Raw genomic sequence first — 20,758 nt, 5'->3', positions numbered from 1 at the left:
GTGTTACAGTCGTAGCCCCGTTTCCCCGGGTAATGATAGCTACTGCGTCTGTTGTGTCAGCTCCGGTGTTATTTAGTTGAATCACATTTTTGGTTGTGTGTTGCTCACAGCTGCGCACAGAAAAGCAGCTCGTTTGTTTTCTCTGTCACCAAAGGGGTTTTTTTATTTTTAGCACTCTGGCTCCCTCTGTTGGTGACTGAGTCACATTACCGTCAAGCTCTTAAGTTGGAACAGGTGTGTTCCATTTGTTTGAGCTTGACGGTATAAATCACTTATTTGTTTTGTGTTAGTTCATTTTGTGTGGGTGTTTTTTGAGTTGGTTTTTGTGTGGGATTTTATTTTTGTTTTTCACTATTTAGTGTCTGGGGTCGTGACCCTGCAGTTCTGCCAAAAATGAAAAAAAAAAAAAAAAAAAAAAAAGGACCCGAGCAACCTTATGTCAGTCTGTTAGTCTTTCTTTTGATTTTTTTTTCAGTTTCACCTCCCAGGGTTTGATGGGACGGTCCCCTGGGGGGTCATGGGGGGGGTATTTGGGTTGTTGTTTTTTCTTTCTTTTTTGTTTTGTTTTTTGTTATGCCCTCTCTTCTCCTCTGACTCCAGCCGTGTGAGCCGTCGTGTCGGCGTTGCTGGAGTGGTGCAGTTAGGTTGTGCTGGGCGTTTCCCAGGTAACCTCTGCACCCGGGAGGGGAGGGGGGGGTTTGGGGTATTTTCTTTTTGTTCCCTCTCTTCTCCTCTGGCTCCAGCCGTGTGAGCCGTAGTGTCGGCGTTGCTGGAGTGGTGCAGTGTGGTTATGCTGGGCGTTTCCCAGGTAACCTCTGCACCCGGGAGGGGAGGGGGGGGTTTGGGGTATTTTCTTTTTGTTCCCTCTCTTCTCCTCTGGCTCCAGCCGTGTGAGCCGTAGTGTCGGCGTTGCTGGAGTGGTGCAGTGTGGTTATGCTGGGCGTTTCCCAGGTAACCTCTGCACCTGGGGGGGGGGGGGGGGTTTCCCCCCAGTTTCCGCCCTCAGGGTTTGACTGTGGTGTTCTCTGGGGGGGAAAGGGCTGTGGGTCCATCTAGCCATAGACGGCCGGGGCTGGGTCCGTTGGTCATGAGGGGAGGCGTCTCCTGGGGTTGACGAGTGGTCCTCTGGGAGGCGCTGGGAGTCCCCGTGGGTGACGTTGGATCCCAGAGGGACCTCAGCTGTGGTTATTACTCCTGGAGCTGGCGGGAAGTCCTCTGGGGGGTGTTGGTCCCTACATGTCGTTTGGGGGGGGGGGGGGGGGGGGGGTGTTTTAGCGCTTTTATTTGTAAGCTTAAGTTTGGGGTTTTTCTTTTCTCCTCGTCCCGGGGTTTGATGGGACGGTCCCCTGGGGGGGGGGGGGGGGGGGGGGGGGTGGTTTGGTTGTTTGTGTTTGTCTTTTTTGTTTTATGACTAATGACCGCACATGGTTGGATAAAGGCTGACCGCACAGGTTTAAGAACTCCTGGCCACACCTGTGCTAAGTGACTGACTGAAACAAAGGCAAGGATGCAGCCAGAGGAGAGGACATCAACCATTCTATTGGAAGACGAATGCAGATGCGGTTTCCAGCCATGGTCCCTGGAGGGGGGTGTTTCTCCTGGGCCAGGTTTGTGTGGTCGCCGGGAGGCTCCCCGTGAGGGTGGGGTACTGTTGTATGGCTGGGGGGCCTGGCTGCCTTTTTGTTTCTGTCTTTTGTTTTTCCTTCCAGGTGGCTTGCATTTGGGACTGAGTGGCTGTGTTGCTGAGGTTATCAGGACCTCACCCTGATCACCTGCGGCTCGTCAGGACTCACAGCTGAAGTGCATCTATATGGATTGGAACATGGTGGCATTTAAGACTGGAGTATACAGTGTGTATTTGCCAGAGACTCGACCTTGTGACCAGACGGGTGAGATCGTCGTCTCGGGAGCCATCTCATCATCAGTGGATGCAGAGAACGTCCAGGGTTTGATGCACGATCTGTGAAAGAGGAGGGGGTGAGGTCTCACGCTCGTCAGCACACTTCCTGAGGTACGTTAGATTTTGTGACTAACATTTATACAGTCAGTAAATGTGGTGTCCCTCACACCTTTATTATATTGAGCTGTATGTTAGTCATGTATCGGCTTCCACTGCAGTGGAGTTTTGTGAACTGGATGTTCATGCCTGCAGGTTGGGAAGCTGATTAGTAATCAAGCCAGGAAGTGTTTGCTGTTTGTACACCTTTAAGTGTTCTCTCTGTGTGTAGAGTGTGGACTCACATAATGGTTCCTTCTTTCACAGACTCGGTTTGTTGCGGCCACCTGGGGGGTGTCGGCGGGGTCCTTGGGTCCGAACAGCTTCTGGCTCCGGACCGTTACCGCTGCTGGGAGCGCACCACGCCAGACCGCACTTTCTGTTATTTTTGTATCACTGTTATGTATTAAATTCAGTTAGCCTTTGTACCGTGCTCTGCTTATTTCATACTGGGTCCTTCAAACGCTGGTCGGTTCTCCGAGCTGCGTCCGACACATAACAAGCAGATCTGATTTGATGCAGGTGTTAGTTTTGGGGATGAAAATTTAAAGGGTGAGTCCATATTTTTTTCCCCTCTGCTTGGTCTAAAAAAGTAACCGTTACTGACTGCCACAATTTTTTTTCTTGATTTCTTATAGTGTTTGTTAAAGCCAGAAAGTTGCCATTTGAAATGACTTTAGTTTTGTGTCATGTCTGTGATCTGCTTTTTTTCTACAAAATTAAACAACTGAATGAACATTCTCAGAGGCCGGTGATTCCATAATTATTGCCAGGGGTTGTAGTAACATACTATGCCAGTATGCTAGCCACGCGAAAGGGAAAATAAGTGCATCTTAAGTTTGGACTTGAAAGTCTCTACAGAATCTGGCTGTTTTATTGAAGCAGTGAGGTCATTCCAGAGAACAGGGACATGATAAAAGAAAGCTCTGTGACCCACAGGCTTTTTATTCACCCCAGGGACACAAAGTAGTCCTGCTCCCTGACAATACAGAGCTTGGGCCGGTACGTACGGCTTGACTAGGTCAGCTAAGTAGGAAAGTGCTAGGCCACGAATAATTTTATAGGTTAGAAACAGAACCATAAAATCTGATCTCACAGGGACACGAACCCAGTGAAGACATGACAGAATGGGTGTAATGTGGTCAAACTTTCTAACACACCCAAACAATAGTGCACAATGACAAAATTGGTAAATCTAATCCTTCAAACTATTACAGGTAAGTGTATTCTTTTTGTAAAGCCTTTTAAAACCAACTAATGTACCAAGATTTTTTAATATTATCAGGAGAGTTATTCCAAATATTAACACCTTTAACGGAAACACAATGAATTTTTACAGTAGTTTGGATCTTTAATTTCTCAAATAATAATATTCCTCTCAAATTGTAGCTGGAGTCCCTTATTTTAAACAGATCCTGAACATGTTGAGGCAAAAGCTTATTTTTGACTTTATACATAATTTGTATTGTGATGTAATCAATCACATCCCAAAATTTTAAAATTTTAAACAAGGAAATAACAGATTTGTTGGCTCACGATATGGTTTACTACTAATAATTCTTAGAGCTTTCTTTTGCAACAGAAATACTGGATTAATATTAGTTCTATATGTATTTCCCCAAACCTCAACAAGTATGTATGTAATGTATGATGTATGTATGTAATGTATGATACAAAATGGATGTTGGACCGGACTGCGCTAAACCAGAAAACAGAACATTGCAGTCGTCCAATCTAGAAGAAACAAACGCATGAATTAGGGTCTCAGCATCAGCCATAGACAGGATGGGACGAATCTTAGCTATATTTTGCAGGTGGAAGAAAGCAATATTTCTAATGTGGAGGTTAATGGACAATGTAGGATCAAAAATTACCCCAAGGTTCCTCACTTTGTCATTATGATGTATGACGCACGCGCCTCAGCTAAGCGGTAGCTGGTCAAATTGATGCAGATGTCTCACCATCATTTCAGTTTTGTCAGAGTTTAAAAGTAGGAAATTTCTCGACATCCAGCTTTTCACTAATGCAAGGCAATCTTCTAAGGATTTTATGTGGATGAGATTACCAGTTACCGGCATGGGAGTGCAAAGTCTCTCCTCTGATCATCATGTCATGTTCTTGTACTTATCAGTCAATTCTCCACAGGTACAACTTTCTGCACATGCTCACCACTTGTTACGACGTAAGATTGACGATGCACTCAAAACCAAATAGTCTCAGATTGACATCAACAACATTTCCATATTTACATGAACTCAGTTCAATTTAAATTTATTTAATCTATATAGCGCCAAATCACAACAAAGCTGCCTCAAGGTGCTTCATACAAGTAAGGTCTAACCTTACCACTGAAGTCATAATTTCTCTACATTACATAAATTGAAGGTCATATGAATGGCACAAGTTCAGTTTTTGCAGCTGAAGATCCATTTTTGAAATAATTCAAAACAAAAAGGGCCACAGTAAAACCTCAGCTGGGATGCGTTGTGATAGGGGTGGTAATAGGTTTATATTGAGCTGGCATCCCGGAGTGAGACTATGAATTCCTAATGTCGTCTGCAGGCTCTAAAAGGTTTAGGCGCCCTTGCTGCTTTATGCTTTTGTCACACAGTTTGAAGGAGCCTTGGTCCCGTAGTTTGTGGGTTTGTGAGCTGTTGATTGTTAGAATTAGACATCTAATGTTAGTGTTTTGCACAAAATAAAAACAGTCAGGATTTCACTTCTTCTTTCACAGGTCTTTGAAAAAAGGGTGTTCTTGCATGATTTGATTACTTTTAGCCCCACTATGAATTTAAAAACTTTTTCGCTCATTAATGGGCAAAATGATGATCAACTCACAAGCCTGCTAATATAGTCTGGCACCAACACACACTACCGGGTTAGAACACATCATGAGTAGTTTAATGTGTCACAGCCCTGCTCCTTAAGGATTCCTAAAATACCACTAAGTAGGTGAAAAACCTTACTTCCCTGGGTTGCTTGCAGAGTTTGAGAAATGCTGCTTTTAGTTAGTTCACCGCCCCATTTAGTGCCAGATGAGTCTGAGTCGCATTGTTTAAGACAGTGGTTCCCAAATGGCAGTGGGTAGACCTCCCCAAAGGGGCTCTAAATCATTACAGGAAGGCACGAAGGAAAATGGTTGAAAAATATGATTTTTGACAAAAGTTTAATTAATCTAATTCATATGGAAATCCCAAAAAATTGTTTTCACCTTCCGTCTGGCCACTCTACCATACAGGCCTGATTGGTGGATTGCTGCAGAGATGGTTGTCCTTGTAGAAGGTTTGCCGCTCTCCACAGAGTATTGCTGGAGCTGTCAGAGTGACAATCACGTTCTTGGTCACTTTCCTGACTAATGGGCCTTTCGCACCAGAAGCGTCAGATGTGGTGGTTAACGCCCCCCCCCCCCCCCAGTGACATCACATTGGATGCGGGGGGGGGGGGGGGGGGGGATACTTTGCAGATACTTTGCATCTGTAGAACCACAAAAAAATGCTTAAACAGCAGTAGAACGAGTCTCCCATCATCCTGCTGGGAGAAACTTTTTTTCAGCTACTTTTCGGAGTGACGTGAGGTTGAGGGAGGACTGATGACTTGGTGGGATTGATCGAACTGCGAGAGCATGCAGAGCCGCACAGAGCAGCCGGAGTTCAGGCCTCATTCTGGGATAGAGGAAGACACGGAGTCAGGGAGGTGGATGGATGGATTGCTTTTGTTTTTTAATGACAGAAATACTCCTGAAAACACTGTACTGTATTGGCCTGAATATAAGGCAAATAGATTTTAATGCTGGAGACGAGGAGTAGGAATTAACCCCTTAACGCCTATTGTCGCATATATGCTACAATATTTGACTCAAATATGCAACATACCAAATTGACCAGTATGCCTGTTGTCGCAAATTTGCAACATACCATTATTATTATTATAACATTATAACATAAAGTCATTACCAAAATACCAAAATTACTATTTATTTTTTGTGCAAAAGTGAAATTAATAATCTCAACATTATTTACCATCTACTTAAAGGCAAAAACACCACAAAAACATTTTTTTTATATACAGCTATATAAATTCAGGGGTTAAGGGTGGTGCCACTGAGTGGAAAAAATAAGACATCAGTTTGTGCTGAAATGAGCAGAAATGGTCAGAAAAGAGGAAAGATTGTGTGGAGATATGTGATCATGATCAGTGTTGTCTTCGCATTAATTCATGTTTAAGAATGAAAATTGGCTGAAACTGACAGTCAAGCTTGTACAGACACTGATCTTCAACTAATCAGTGGACTGAGGCAAAGCCATTAACGGCCAACTGCGATCAAAACACCTCACCAGCATGATGCTGAGTGTCTTTCTCCTTTATCATGAATGTGTTTGTTTTAGTATTTCAAGCTTCCCGATCTAAATATTTGCTTGTATTTGCATGTGTCGGTAAACTGCTGTCAAAGGTGGTGCTGTGTTTATTCTGGGTATGTCCTGTCTGCTTGAGTAAACTTGTAGCATGCCCGTACGCGCACACCTTTGTGTGTGCGCTGTCCCTCCTCAGGCTGCATGTTGATCTTGTTTATGTGTCTGGGCCAGTGGTTAAGATGTGACAGATAGGGATGGGGAAGGCAGAGGAGGAAAGACGAATGACCTGACAGCTCCCCGACTCCACTCCTAATCACTGAGGGAGCGTGGAGGCCGCGTGCGACACGGGGAACTTGTGTTTGTGTCGGAGGAGATGCACTTCAAGTGTGTGTGTGAGAGAGAGAGAAAATATTCCAAATACAAAATCTCTACCAGCTGTATCATGAAAAAGGGGGATAAAAAAAACTCGTCTGTTAGTGGTGGTCACTGGGATAGGCGAAGCTACTCGTTACCTTTAGACTGAAATGGAACCATTTCAGAAGGTGGGTTTGTGTTTGAAGTCATTTTTAAGTCCTGATCTCTGCCTGGAACTTCTTCCACCTTGGTGTGGCAACAACTGAGAACTATCTGGTGCAGAACGTGAATCCGTGTGAGCACAGGAGCAGACGGACACTCGTTTTTAGCAGCGTTTATCAACTTTGAATGCTAGCATCAGCTGCTAAATGTTTAACACTATAAGTTATGTAGTTATGCCCGAAAGGAATAGTTTAATTAACCTTTTTTTTTTTTTACCTCATTTTTCATTTATTCACTCTTGATGATGACAGTGGAACCAAATTACAGTAAGTACAGTGTAAATCAAAGGTGCCATATTTAATGTACGTTTCTTGTCTGCACAATTTTGTGCATTGAGTATGATAACAAATACGATTAGGGTTTTTTTTTTTGAAAATGGTGTCATCATAGTGTATTACTGCATGAAAATTCAGTAAGGTATGTCTTCTATAATATATTCCAATTCTAAAGTAGAACTCGACTCGTGTATACTAAGGTATATCTAAATATCTAAAAAAGAAAAAAGAAAAAAAAAGAGTAGAGTAGAGCCACTTAGGTGGTTAGCGTGGTTGATGAGCCTTTTATGATTGAACGAATGCCAGAAAAATTAAAAGGCATCCCTGCTTTGCATAATTTCTTTTAATTTGTATAGCATTTTCAAAAACAGCTCAAAAGGCTCTACAAATTCAACAACAAAAACTGTAACATAAACCCAAAACAATTTGTACAAAAAAAAAATACTAATGGACATGTTATATAATGAAATTAAATGAGAAACTTTAAAACATTTAATTGTACACACATGATGACAAAACAAAAATATAATTATTGTTGCCAATGGAGAATAAATGTTTTCGGTCTAATATTAAAATGTTCAATGGAATTTGATGGCAAAATGCAAATTACTCCTTTTCAGAGTGTGATAAGTACAAACCCCTGTGGCCTGTATCAGAAGTTTGGTGGTGGTGGTGTTTATATATAATGTGCTACTCTAATCTGGTGCATAAATTGAAGCTAATTGGAAGACATGCATCCAAAGATAATAGGAGTGTGGTGGAATGTGTTGGAGCTATCTGGACAGGAAACGCTTGCAGTACATCATTTCACTGATGACAAAGCATCTGTTCATGAGGAGCCGCTGTCTTAAGTATCAAATATTAATTGCAAAATATTCAGGGCTAGACAGTATACTTTCTCGCCTGGTTTGCACAGTGAAAATTCTGATCACACTGCAGACATAATGTGAAAAATATTATGCAGGTACACAGGTGGGTTTTTTTTTTTCCCTTTTTCTTTGGCAGGATATAATGATGCAATTTATTGTTGTTTGTGTGTGTTTGTATTTAAAGTGAACTTGCAACACAAGAAAAGTGAAACAAAGTACAGCCACCATACCCCATAATGACAACGTGAAAAAAGGGTTGCGGTATTTTTGTTTGTTTGTTTTAGATTTAGCAAATTTCTAACAAATATAAAACGAGAAATCACTATTCACAGCCTTTGCCATGAAGCTCAAAATTGAGCTCATCCTTGAGATGTTTCTGCAACTTAATTGGAGTCCACCTGGGGTGAATTCAGGTGATTGGACATGATTTGGAAAGGCACACACCTGTACACATATAAGGTTCCATGGTTAACAGTGCATGTCAGAGCACAAACTGAGCATGAAGTAAAAGGAATTTTGGAAGCCAACTGGAGTTTGCCAAAAGGCATCTGAACGACTCTCAGAATATGAGAAACAACATTCTCTGGTCTCATGAGATAAATATTGAACTCTTTGGCATGAGTGCCAGGCGTCATGATTGGAGAAAACCAGGCACCATCCCTACAGTGAAGCATGGTTGTTGCAGCATCATGCTATCATGCTGGCAATGCTTATGTACATGCAATTTTTTATTTATGTATTTTTAATAAATTTGAAGAAAAAAAAACGCTTTTTTCATGTCATTATGGGGTGTTGTGATTAGACGTTTGAGGAGAGCAAATTAATTTAATCCATTTTGGAATAAATTTGTAACATAACAAAATGTGGAAAAACTGAAGTGCTGTGAATACTTTGTGCCATGTCCGTTGTTTCTGTTTTGTTTTTTCTTCCAGAAATTGGCTTGTTTAATGCTTTAAGATGCTGCTGTCTGCAGTCTAGCCAGCAGAGACATCAAAATGTGTCTCGCTATATTGCTTTGGCAATCGCCAGTAAAGCTGATTGCAACTCGAGCGATAACGACGGACTGTGAGCAGAAGTGGCTATAAAACAGTCTAAACGGGGTACACTAGGAATAAAAATAGGAACAGTTTCTGCCAGATGACTTCCTTCTTTCCTGCCAAAAATAAAAAAAAATTTGATGTATGAAAACGTGGCAGTGGCTTCTAATATTGAGCTGAGTGTGTGTGTGTGTGTGTGTGTGTGTGTGTGTGTGTATGTATTCGAGATAAATTGCTCACGATCAGTTTATAGAATTAAACATGAGGCTTTGTGAACACTAATTCACATTAGGATGTTTGCAGTTCTCGCTGAAGCTCAAAAAAGTGTGCACACACTCAGGCTTGCAATCCGAACTACGTTTTGGCACACACACTGTAATCTTCACTGGCATGTGAGTGTGTGTGCGTGCATGCGCGGTTTCGGTGAGAGCTGCAGCCAAAGAGTCATTTTATGGCATTTAAATCAGAAAGGCCCTTTTGAAGTGTGTTTATGTGTGCGGCATGACCGAGATCAGGAAGAACTCACAAATAATCCAGTGGGTGTGTGTCTGTTTGCGTTTTCCACAGAGAAAGTGTGTTGGTTAGTTATAATGAATATGTAGAAAAGGACAAACGTCTGCATGTTAATTATATCAACTTTATTTTGTCTTCCATTAAGAGTGCATTTGTCTTATTCATCTCATTTCATATCTCTAGTTGAACCTTTTCTTCGCTTTTTGCTTTCATCCTCACTTATCACTTTGTTTACACACAAATTATGGATGAAGGTGAAAAACATCAAGCTTGAAAAGATGCAAAAATACCAGCTGTGTGGAAATTGAAAGATCAAACTGTCACAACTGACACAAACAGAAGCCAAAGTTGTTGGTGTTTTCCACTTTGCTCTGTAGTAGTAGATCCTGGAAAAACCAGTAAGAGCAAGCAAGACTGCAAAAAAATACCATCAAAAAAGTCCAAGCCCCTTTATTCAGTTCCTCCCTTCAATTCCACACCTCCGAAGTACAAGAACCCACATTATCCACAAAACAGTAAAATATCCCACATCAGCACTACTAACATACCAACATAGTGTCAACATGATTAACCCTTTGGGGTCATCGCCATCGTATATGACAGCTAAGACCAAGCTTTACTAAATTATAAATAACTTTTGAATGATATGAGATAGAAACTTACTTTTTTTTTTTGCTGAAAAGTTAGCTCCGCAGACTTTCGAGCCAGCCATCGGCCATCTTTGTACTCCTCATAGAAGCTGTGTGATGACATCCACAATGTGAGTGTCCAATCGGAATTGGTTCACCGTCACATGGTTTTCCAAAATCCAATCGTAGGGCAGATTTACCTCACGTGAAAAGCCAAAGATCGTTTTCAGGAGAGATAAGTGACTATTTGGCCTGTTTGAACAGCTCCAATGAGTACATACTATTAGTACATACTCAGTGTGCCCTGCGTCATTACGCACAGCAATCAGTGAAAGCAGGAGCACACAGAGAGCCTCTGATGACAATCTCACGTGCTCAAACAAAGAGTGTGTAACTATCAGGATTACTCCACTAGTTTGCATGTGAATGTTACTGGATAACTCTGTTGCTTTCTCTCCATAAAGCACTTTTTCCCATATCGATGGACAACAAAACGCATAGAACATTTTGTATATATTGTTCAAAATGTGCATTTGTATTTATTGTTTGAACCTTTTTGTTGTACAGACTTTCACATAAGACCTCAAATTACCTTTATAAAGTGTCAAAACAGTTGTTTATTATAGTTTGCTGTGTGCTTTGAATAAATGTGTGTGGAAAATTATTTTTCGCTTTATTTTTTCCTTGCCTATTTTTGATTGTAAACCTTTATTACACTTATAAAACACAACAAAAACATATATATTCTGAAAGCACAGGTTGTCCTGAAAAAAAGACATAAAACTTGATTGTGGCATGCAGGGAGAGCTGTTAACAGCAATAATAAAACATTTATGCCAGGCGAGTGAACTGTCCAAAAATGCCCTTGGACCCCAAAGGGTTAACTGACCTGTCCAGCAGAAATGAGGTCACCATGGCATCACCTTGCAAGTGTTTCTGGTTTCGCTGTCTTTTCCTTTACTCCTCTCAGGTCCTTTGGCCACTTTGACAGTCAACCCCGGAATTGTCCATAAAGTTCTTGTTTTGGCAATGGTTAAGGTCATGTCTGCCTGTGTATTTGTTGACCTACTCCTCCCACAGCCTTTTGTTCATTTCTGTCAAACCTTGTGTATCAGTGAAGGTTGGTCCCGAACTTGCATTCCGAAAAATCCATTATGACAAACATGAAGGAATTAGATTTCCGGCGCAATTTGTAACCAAATGTGGCACAAGGTCAGCCAGTTGGGTGACGGTCAAGGTCATTGGGGTCCAATGTCAAATTGCCCTAGCCTTTACCACCTTCATGTCTGCAGGTACCAGTACCTAGTTACATTAAATGATCTGCAGGTGTGATGGTCGCAGTCAAATGTATAGAAGCAAACGCTGAAGTCTCACAGGGTTTGTGATTTTAATGGTGGGGACAGAGTGCAGCAGCTTACATTTTCCTGTGGTTGGAACTATAAGATGCTGGAATCCCAGAAGTCACACTTTCTGTTTTGGTCCTCAGTTTGTAGCCGAAGGCTTGTCAATGCAGCACGGACGCTCAAATCCCTTGTCGCGCCAGTCTTTCTGCTCTCCAGCCCTCGCTGCTGTTGCAGGTGGCGAGGCGGCATCATTTTCTGTCTGCACGTTTAACTCAGAGAGCAAGATCCTCCCTCATTGGGATTGTTTCTGTGAACGTCTGCAGTCGAGACGTGCGGTTTTCCTGGCAATCTGCTTCTCTTCTGGACATTGATGAAGCAGAATTGACTGCATGTTTTTCTTTCACCAGAAATTTCTCTGGATTTGTTTTTTTTTTTTTTTTTATCACTCTGCTTACATTCCTATTGGTCGTATTGGCTCTGGAGGACATCGATCTCGCCGCTCACTGCCCATAGTCTTTCAGTGCTGGTAATAAGACGTGTGTGTTCAGTTTATTGCTTCCCTTCTCACACTGATGAGACCCCTGAGTGATTGTGCTGCAGCAATTATTTGAAGCTGCTCTGGGTTTGAATGTTGGCTAAAAACTCCAGATGTGCCTGAAAATTCTGCTTATCTGTATCACTGCACATGCACATTCTTGAAAGGTGTGTGTGTGTGTGTGTGTGTGTGTGTGTGTGTGTGTGTGTGTGTGTGTGTGTGTGTGTGTGTGTGTGTGTGTGTGTCTATAGAATAGATTGCCGACATGTGGCGAGGAGGCTGTTAAAATTCTGCTTTTAATTCCAAAGAAAAGTTCCTCTTGGGTGTGGTGGGAAGTCAATTGCAGAAGGATAATCTTCCACATCTTTATACAGTCACTCACTCTTTTAAAGAAAGATAAAGAAAAAGAAGCTCCAGGAATGTATTATCGGGGTTTTATGGGTCACTTTAGAAAATTGCCAGGTTTTCATACATAATCTGTAATTTGAGATCAGGGCCATCACTTCAAAATACACGTAAGATGAGAAAATAAATGTTACTATGACATTTATTGGGTAGTATTCTGTCAAATTTGAAGCATCAATAAAGGTAGAAGGGAAAATAGAGCTTCGTGGGGGATTAAATGGGAATTGGTAATGAAAGAACTTCATCCAGCACCTGCTCCTGATTTCTATCATGCATGTGATTCTAAAACTATTCCTTGTAACAAGCTCAGATACAGTATATTGTGACGGCAGACAGGTTTGGGCTGTATTACAGAAGCAAAGCAAACTTGCGTTTTCTGTTGATTTGGTGCATCAAATTCACAAAGGAACACCTCCGTTTCGGAGTGTTAAAGGACAAGTTGGGACATGCCTATCTCGGCTTTCAGTGCTTACCAGTCGAGTGAGTGTAAGAGAAATTGTGGAGAGCTGGGCTTGTCCCAACTTGTCCTCTAACACTCAAAAACGGAGGTGTTCCTTTGTCTCGCTTCATCAGCGAATCGGTCGTGACGAGCGAAGCCTCCGCGCGGCTTTCCATGACAAAATCTCTTGTTAAAAGTGAAATCTGCCAGAAAATGGCTGATGTCCAGCTCTTGTGATAACCAGAGAAATTGCACACGACAGTCCCGGCTCCACACAGCCATCCGTTTAGAAATGATGTGGTGTTTTCTGCGTCTCGATGGCGGCTCGGAGCATGGCGCGCTGTGCGTCATTGTGGGCCGTCCTTAAAGCTGTAGTAACACTCCTTATTCTCTGTGAAGCCCATAAAATTTTCACCGAAAGCCAGATAATTTTTTTGAATGGTTTCCAGCTGCCTGTCTCTAATAGTTTCTGAAAAAATTCTGATGGAAAAAAAGCCCAAATCGTTCCGCCATTTCCTCACAGACCTCGTACACTGTAGCATCTGGTAGCAACTTTATCCTTGTAGCATCTTCATATTTGCAGTATCCTGTGTCATTTTGTTTTTTATTTTTATGTTGTGGACTTTGATTCTGTGCTTTTATCTCTTTGTGCGGTGCATCAATATTTAGTTCTGTGACAGCATTTTTTTTGTTTTTTTTACTGAATGACAATAAAAACAAGTCTAAGTCTGTTATGAATGAGAGAGTGATGAACACCACATTTTCATCTCCTCTCTCCCTTCTAGACCAACATTCCATTTCTCCAGAATGTTCTGTCCAACAACCAGTTCCTCCATGCCACAGTGGACACCCAGTTTATTGACGAGAACCAGGAACTCTTCAACCTCAAGCCCACTCAGAACCGAGCCCAAAAGCTGTTGCACTACCTGGGTCAGTACATCAACAACACACTCAAAAGCAGAACATGACGGCGGCCGTTTGCGCGTCTTTACTTTGTGTTGCATATGTTGCATATATATCTTTCTCTGCTTGTATCCAGGTCATGTGATGGTGAATGGACCAACCACACCCATCCCGGTCAAAGCCAAACCCTCCTCCATTGACCCTGTTATCCCTCCTGTCTCCGTGGGTATGTCATTAAAACACGATTCAACCAATCACAGTACTGAGCCCACTTCAAAGAATCCTCATGTTGCATTTTTTAAAATGACTAAGCATTTTTCCACCAAAATCACCAGCAAGATCTCCGCAGTGTTGAACAGATTTGAACATATCAGGACTCTGGTTACATTTATTTTAGTTTGATTGTATATGTTTGGAACAAGGCACCAAGACAAGCAACTGATAATTGATCACAATATTAAAAACTACTCTGCGCTCTCCAGAAAATGCCAACAAACACTGACCTTAATACAGTGATAAAGCATCATTCTTACCTTCATTTCCCTTGTGGACACCCCCCCCCCCTCCCCCCGTGCTGAAATTGTAAACACTTGTGAAACCATAAGGTGCTTTGGTTAAAAGCACCTACCAAATGACAAATGAGCTGTCGAACAGTCTGATGGCTGGAGGTGGAGAGGCCTTCCTCAAAAGGTGAGTTGACGTGGTGCCAGTTACCTGCAGCACAGTAGCAAAAAACGTAAAGGGCAGTAGGTTTCTCCATGCAATATGTATTTAAAGGTAATCAATGCCACTTTTTCCTTATTCTAATGTCCAAAAAAACCCCAGAACCCATAAAAAATTGTAATAAATCCTGCAAAGGTACAACAAACTTTTGCTGGACCTTTGCAGGATTTATTACAGATGGAGAGAAGACTATTGTTCCACCAACAGATTTCACCAACCAATCATACCATTTGGAGCATAATTTTGAAAAAAACATGACTTTTATGCAAAGCGCCCAGAGATAACTGAAACTTTGGAGAATGATCGTACACAGACTGAGGTTTAAGTCCTTTAAGACCTTTGTAGGATTTATTACAAGCTTTATGGGTTCTGTTTTTTTGGGTCACCATGTATCATGAAAAATAAATGCATGAAACAAAGGATTGCATCACATTGACTCAAATCATTCTGTGATTAGTATTGTTCCAGAATCGTATCATAGCCCGTATATCTTGATATTTAATGTATTATTTTACGAGGGAGAGATGTGCATACAAAATACAACTTTTACATCGAATGCCCGAGCTGACACAACTCCAGTTGTACCTGGAGACTGGTACACTGGTGACTTTGAACTGGGAACCTTCTGTTTTGGAAGCAAATCGTGCTAATTCACATAATAGCTTTTATGTGTCTTGATGTCACAGTTTATTGTGTCTGCAGTTGTGCAGTGATGCACTTTTCATTCTTCCCCCCCATGCTCCACACAGTTTATTAATTTATTTTGGATGGGTAAACCGGCATAAATTTCACAGTTGCTCCTTTTGACAGCAGCAACAGTCAGCTGTTTCACTCTGACATGTTTATCAGCACCCAGTTCTGCCTCGTGCACATAAAAAAATCAAATCTGACACCCAAAAATCATGTACATTGAAACAGAATGGTGCATAATAGGACAGGGTAATCTGCTATGCTACTGCACGACTGCATGGTTTCTTATTTTTGTGAACCACTTGTGCAGATCTTGTGTTGAAGGATTGCCTTGTTGTAAGAACGTGCACATTCAAGCACCACATGATGTCAGACTGAGCAGGTAATCTAGATGTAGGAGCCCCTTTGTGCATTCGCCCACTCTTACCGACTGTAAGAAGCTGATGAGGTAGTTGTATGCAGCACTGAGGCATTCCAAAAGCCTAGTAATGAGATTTGTAATGTTCTTATATCCTTTCTTTCAGTCGATGGAGGGATTGAGAGAAGAGAGGGATTAAACCTGCATTATCACACTCTGGAGGGAGGGATGGAGGGACAGTGTCATGGGAACAATTGGGTTATAAAAGGAGAACAGGGAGGTTGGGGGGGTGGCGGTCATGGTTGCTCTGAGCCTCAGAGCTGAGCGTACAGAATGCATCTGGGTTGGCTGTTAGAATCCCATGCAATTCTGTTGAAAATATGATGTCCAATACTTGTGGTGGTCATGGGTTTTGAGGTTGTCACTGCTACTTTCATGACAGTAAAATCATGAGAGTACCTCCGATGCAAGACCATCCTAATCCTGGCCTGAACTGAGACCAAAGCTGGTTGTTGGTGGTCTCGGCTGTCAGACTGACTGTTGTAAATTCTCACTAGTCCTGAGACTAATGTTGGTTTGGTTTCAGATAGTCTGACCGTTTTAGACAAACAAGAACAAAAAGATGAATATAACTTTATTTTAAGTAACAAATGTCCATTGATGTACCAAAATGCCAAAACTATAGATTGTAATTTGATGTGGAGTTTGATTGTAGCAAGTCACTTTAATGTAGGAGTTTGCATCTTTCAGTTTATGAAAGATGTGAATTTTAGGGAAAATTTTCATTTCTTCAAACTTTGGTTTGGTTTTCGGTTGGATTTGGGTGGGCCGTTAAATGCTCAATTTGTTGCTTTTCTCTGGAGTGGTATGACTTTAGAGCTTTGCTAGGTTTGGGTGGTCTAGCTCCCTGGTTGTGAGCTTGAGGTCCGGTTCCTCCTTTGGGGCGCCAAAGTTCACAGGGGGTACTCAAGGTTTTATCTGCTCTTAATGCTGTTTGGTAGAGAGGAGAACTAATAGTTGGGGCCCAAGGGAAAAAGTTTGGAAACCACTAACCTACCCTGAAAACCAACACTGGTTTAGCCTTCAGTGTACTTGAAAATACTACAGTATCAGCTAGAATGAACAAAACTGAGAACTTTACATACTGGAGGTGGCTAGATATTATTAGTTGTTTTCGAACTGGATGGTGCCTTTTTTGGTGAGGATTGTGAATATTCCATCAAAAATATTTTACAGCTAGTGTAAAAGGGTTTTTGTGAAGACTTCAGAATTGTATTTTTTATTTTATTTTTTTTACTGTTTTTACAGTGCATCTGGTAAGTATTCATGGTGATTCACTTTCTCCACATTTAGTTATGTTACAGCCTTATTGCAAAATGGAGTAAATTAATTTTTCCCTGAAAATTGTGCTCACAACACCCCATAATGACAACATGAAAAAGGTTTTTTTTGTAACTATTGCAAATTTATTAAAAATACAAAAAACCAAAGAAATCACATGCACGGAAGTATTCACACCCTTTGCACAATACTTTCTTGATGCAGCTTTGGCAGCAATTAAAGACTTCTTGAATATGATGCCACAAGCTTGGTGCATCTACCTTTGGGCAGTTTTGCCCATTCCTGTTTGCAGCACCTCTCAAGCTCCATCAGGTTGGATGTGGAGCGTCGGTGCACAGCCATTTTCAGATCTCTCCAGAAATGTTTAATCAGATTCAGGTCTGGGTTCTGGCTGGGCCACTCAAGGACATTCAGAATTGTCCTGAAGTCATTCCTTTGATATCTTGGCTGTGTGCTTAGAGTCAACGTCCTACTGAAAGGTGAAGCGTTGACCCAGTCTGAGGTCAAGAGCACTCTGGAGCAGGTTTTCATCTACAATGTCTCTATACATTGTTACATTCATCTTTCTCTCAAACCTGACTAGTCTCCCCGTTCGAGCTGCTGAAAAACATCCCCACAGCATGATGCTGCCACCACCATGCTTCACTGTAGGGATGATGCCTGGTTTCCTCCAAACATGACACCTGGCATTCACACCAAAGAGTTCAGCCTTTGTCTAATCAAACCGGAGAATTTTGTTTCTCATGGTCTGAGAGTCCTTCAGGTGCCTTTTGGCAAACTCCAGGTGGGCTGCCATGTGCCTTTTCTGAAGGAGTGGCTTCCGTCTGGCCACTCTACCATACAGGCCTGATTGGTGGATTGCTGCAGAGATGGTTGTTGGTTCTCCTCTCTCCACAGTGGAATGCTGGAGCTCTGACAGAGTAACTATCTGGTTGTTGATCACCTCCCTGACTAAGGCCCTTCTCCCCAGATCGCTCAGTTTAGACAGGTGACCAGCTCTGTGAAGAGTCCTGGTGGATCTCTTTCATTTACAGATAATGGAGGCCACTGCAGAAACGTGTCTGTACCCTTCCCCAGATTTATATCTCAAGACAATCCTGTCTTGGAGGTGTGCAGACAATTCCCGTGATTTGATGCTTGGTTTGTACTCTGACATGTATTGCTAACTGTGGGCTCTTATATGTAGACAGGTGTGTGCCTTGTCATGTTATATTCAATAAACTGAATGTACCCCAAGTGGACTCCAATTATGCTGTAGAAACATCTCAAGGATGATCAGTGGAAACAGGATGCACAGGAGCTCAATTTTGAGCTTCATGGCAAAGGGTGTGTATGCTTATGTAAATTTGATTTCTTAGTTTTTAATTTTAAGGAATTTGCAAAAATCTAAAAAAAAAAAAAAAAAATTCCCATTGTCATTATGGGGTATTGTGTGGAAAAATGGAAAAAAATTAATTTAATCCATTTTGGAATAAGGCTGTAACATAAAATGTGGAAAAAGTGAAGCACTGTGAATACTTTCCAGATGCACTGTATACTGCAAGTAGCAGTTTTCCTCTGTTCTTTCTTACCAAATAAGCTTCTTATTCAGTTATTTCACATTCATACACCCATGTGGTGGAAAATGAATTATTTTTTAACAGTAACAAACTGTCAAAGTTTTTTAGAATTTGTATTGGCAATTTTGCCAAAATAACAAACATTGATTCAACCTTGGAATGAGAATAGACTGCTTTGCCAAGTACGTGCAAAGGACAGCAAGAGACACAGACAGTATATTGTGCCCATCAGAGTGAGAAATTTTATCGTAAAGTAACAGTGGTCATTCTTGTGGAAAGTTCTAGACAAGGTTCAGTTTGTCAGGGAATAAAAACCTGCAGCTCTTGAAGAAGCCATTCATTCCATGGGTTATCTGTGCAAGTTCATACTGACAATGTATTTGTTGCAATTATTTGTCAAAGATAGTTTTTATATTTGTATAATATTTTGGCACATTGATTGTGGCCAAATCTGCAAATAATACATTTTTCACCTATTGGGGGAGGGATAGGTGACAAACAAGAAAATTTCTTTAATATGTGGAACAATCATTTTATTTTTACATGATCTTTGGTGGCTGTCTTTTTGTTAGGAAGTACATCAAAAGCATCATCAAGCTTAGTTTTGTTTTAAAATTTGAAAATTCAGTTTGCAACTTTGTAATTAATCATTTGCTTTAATAAAATACAAAAACAAGGTAGTAGTACCCGTGGGCATGACACCACCAAGGGCTGTGGCAGATAGGAGAGGATATGTCGGGCAAAATTAAGGACGTGGCTATCACATCGTCCAAAAGACCTGGGAGGAGGACACAAACTGACAGAAGAATCTTGAAATTATTGTGACATCACTTTTGATTAGTAGTGGAATAGGAATGTTTTGCTGATTGATTGATCGGCAGTTTCTCTTTGTGTTTGATAGAGGAAGATCCATGTAGTACAGGTGTGCAAATTTGGGACTAAACCAGGCACATGACAGTCCATGGGTTGTAGGATATGCTGTGCTCTTTTCCCATTATATAACTGTAATGTGTAAAACAAATTAGTGTCTTGTGCATCATTATTAAATAAGGAAAATAAACAGTTAATATCAATATCAGTCCCCTCTTTTTCTCGACACCCATGATGGCAATCATATTTGTGAAATCAGAATTAAATAATTTGCGGGTGATGGCCGACATCTCCTGATCACTGTAATGAGACACCTGTAGCGGACAGCAAGCGGTGTGATGCTGTTTTAATAATGATGTGCTTGCTTTTATCGTGTACAGGTTTAACTGACTAAGTGTTCCTGTGCACTGTAATGAAATACTAATCGGCTGTCCCATTAGGATCTTCCAAATAATTGGTTACTGAACACAAACATGCAACACATTTAGCTGTCGCCACTGGAGGCAACGATGAGGCAAAGCGGTGTTACTTCGAGGCCAACATTAACTAACTTTCAATAACGCAAGATGTGCGAGCGCTTGTGTTGAGCCGTTTAGGTTCGAAAGTGTGTTGCCAAACTTGAGGAAAAGAAGAGCTGGATAGTCGAGGTGTGACGAGTAGGAGCGAAGCTGGAAGAGAGATAAAAGAGGGGCACACAAACTGCTTTCACATCAGAATCTGAATACAAGCCAAGTCTGTCTTTGAGTCCCTTTTGTTCCGGTCCAGATGCCCTCTTTTCTTTTCTGTTGTGCAGAATTGCGGTTAAAGTACTGCACATGCATGCAGGAAAACCGATGGGAAGGTCTTTTGTAACTGTTCGTGCACGCCCGTCGCCCACTATTACAGCTGGATCGTGATAAGTTCAAAGTGTCTGTATCCATTTGTTGGGGCGGTGTGATTTCACACGGCTCATCTCACCCTCATGCGTCCGCGAGCGGGCCTGTGTGGAGTTCATTTTTGCTCGCATCAACACCATTTGTTTTCAGGGATGAGCTATAACAACAAAAGGTCAGCTAAGAGGAGAAGAAGAGAGGACAACCGAGGCAAGCAGAGCGAGTAACTTATTAACCAATCAGTGATTGATGACTTTACACGCAGCAGCAAAATTCTGCGTCCAGTGTTTTAAAGCGTCATAATGCATTTGTGTTTATTTGCTGTGTGTGGAAAGAAATGGCTTTTTTCTTAGAGAAACTGTAATGTTTAAATGGTGGCTGTAACACACTAGAAGTCTATTTTCTGTATACAACCCCTGGCAAAAATTATGAAATCACCGGCCTCGGAGGATGTTCATTCAGTTGTTTAATTT

General features: G+C 41.5%; 1 protein-coding gene across 3 annotated transcripts in view; it reads left to right on the top strand.

Moving 5' to 3' along the window:
• Positions 1–20,758, top strand: part of pcxb (pyruvate carboxylase b) — a 501,867-nt gene that overhangs the window by 387,808 nt on the left and 93,301 nt on the right. For all 3 annotated transcript variants that reach the window (XM_034164611.1, XM_034164610.1, XM_034164612.1), the window contains 2 exons: positions 13,755–13,899; positions 14,009–14,098. In XM_034164611.1, coding sequence (XP_034020502.1) covers positions 13,755–13,899; positions 14,009–14,098 — 235 coding nt within the window. The remainder of the gene's footprint in view (positions 1–13,754; positions 13,900–14,008; positions 14,099–20,758) is intronic.

Source organism: Thalassophryne amazonica, chromosome 23 (assembly GCF_902500255.1).
Source record: "Thalassophryne amazonica chromosome 23, fThaAma1.1, whole genome shotgun sequence".
NCBI lineage: Eukaryota > Metazoa > Chordata > Actinopteri > Batrachoidiformes > Batrachoididae > Thalassophryne > Thalassophryne amazonica.
The sequence above is the reverse complement of the archived record's forward strand: the minus strand, read 5'-3'. Positions and strand labels throughout refer to the sequence as shown.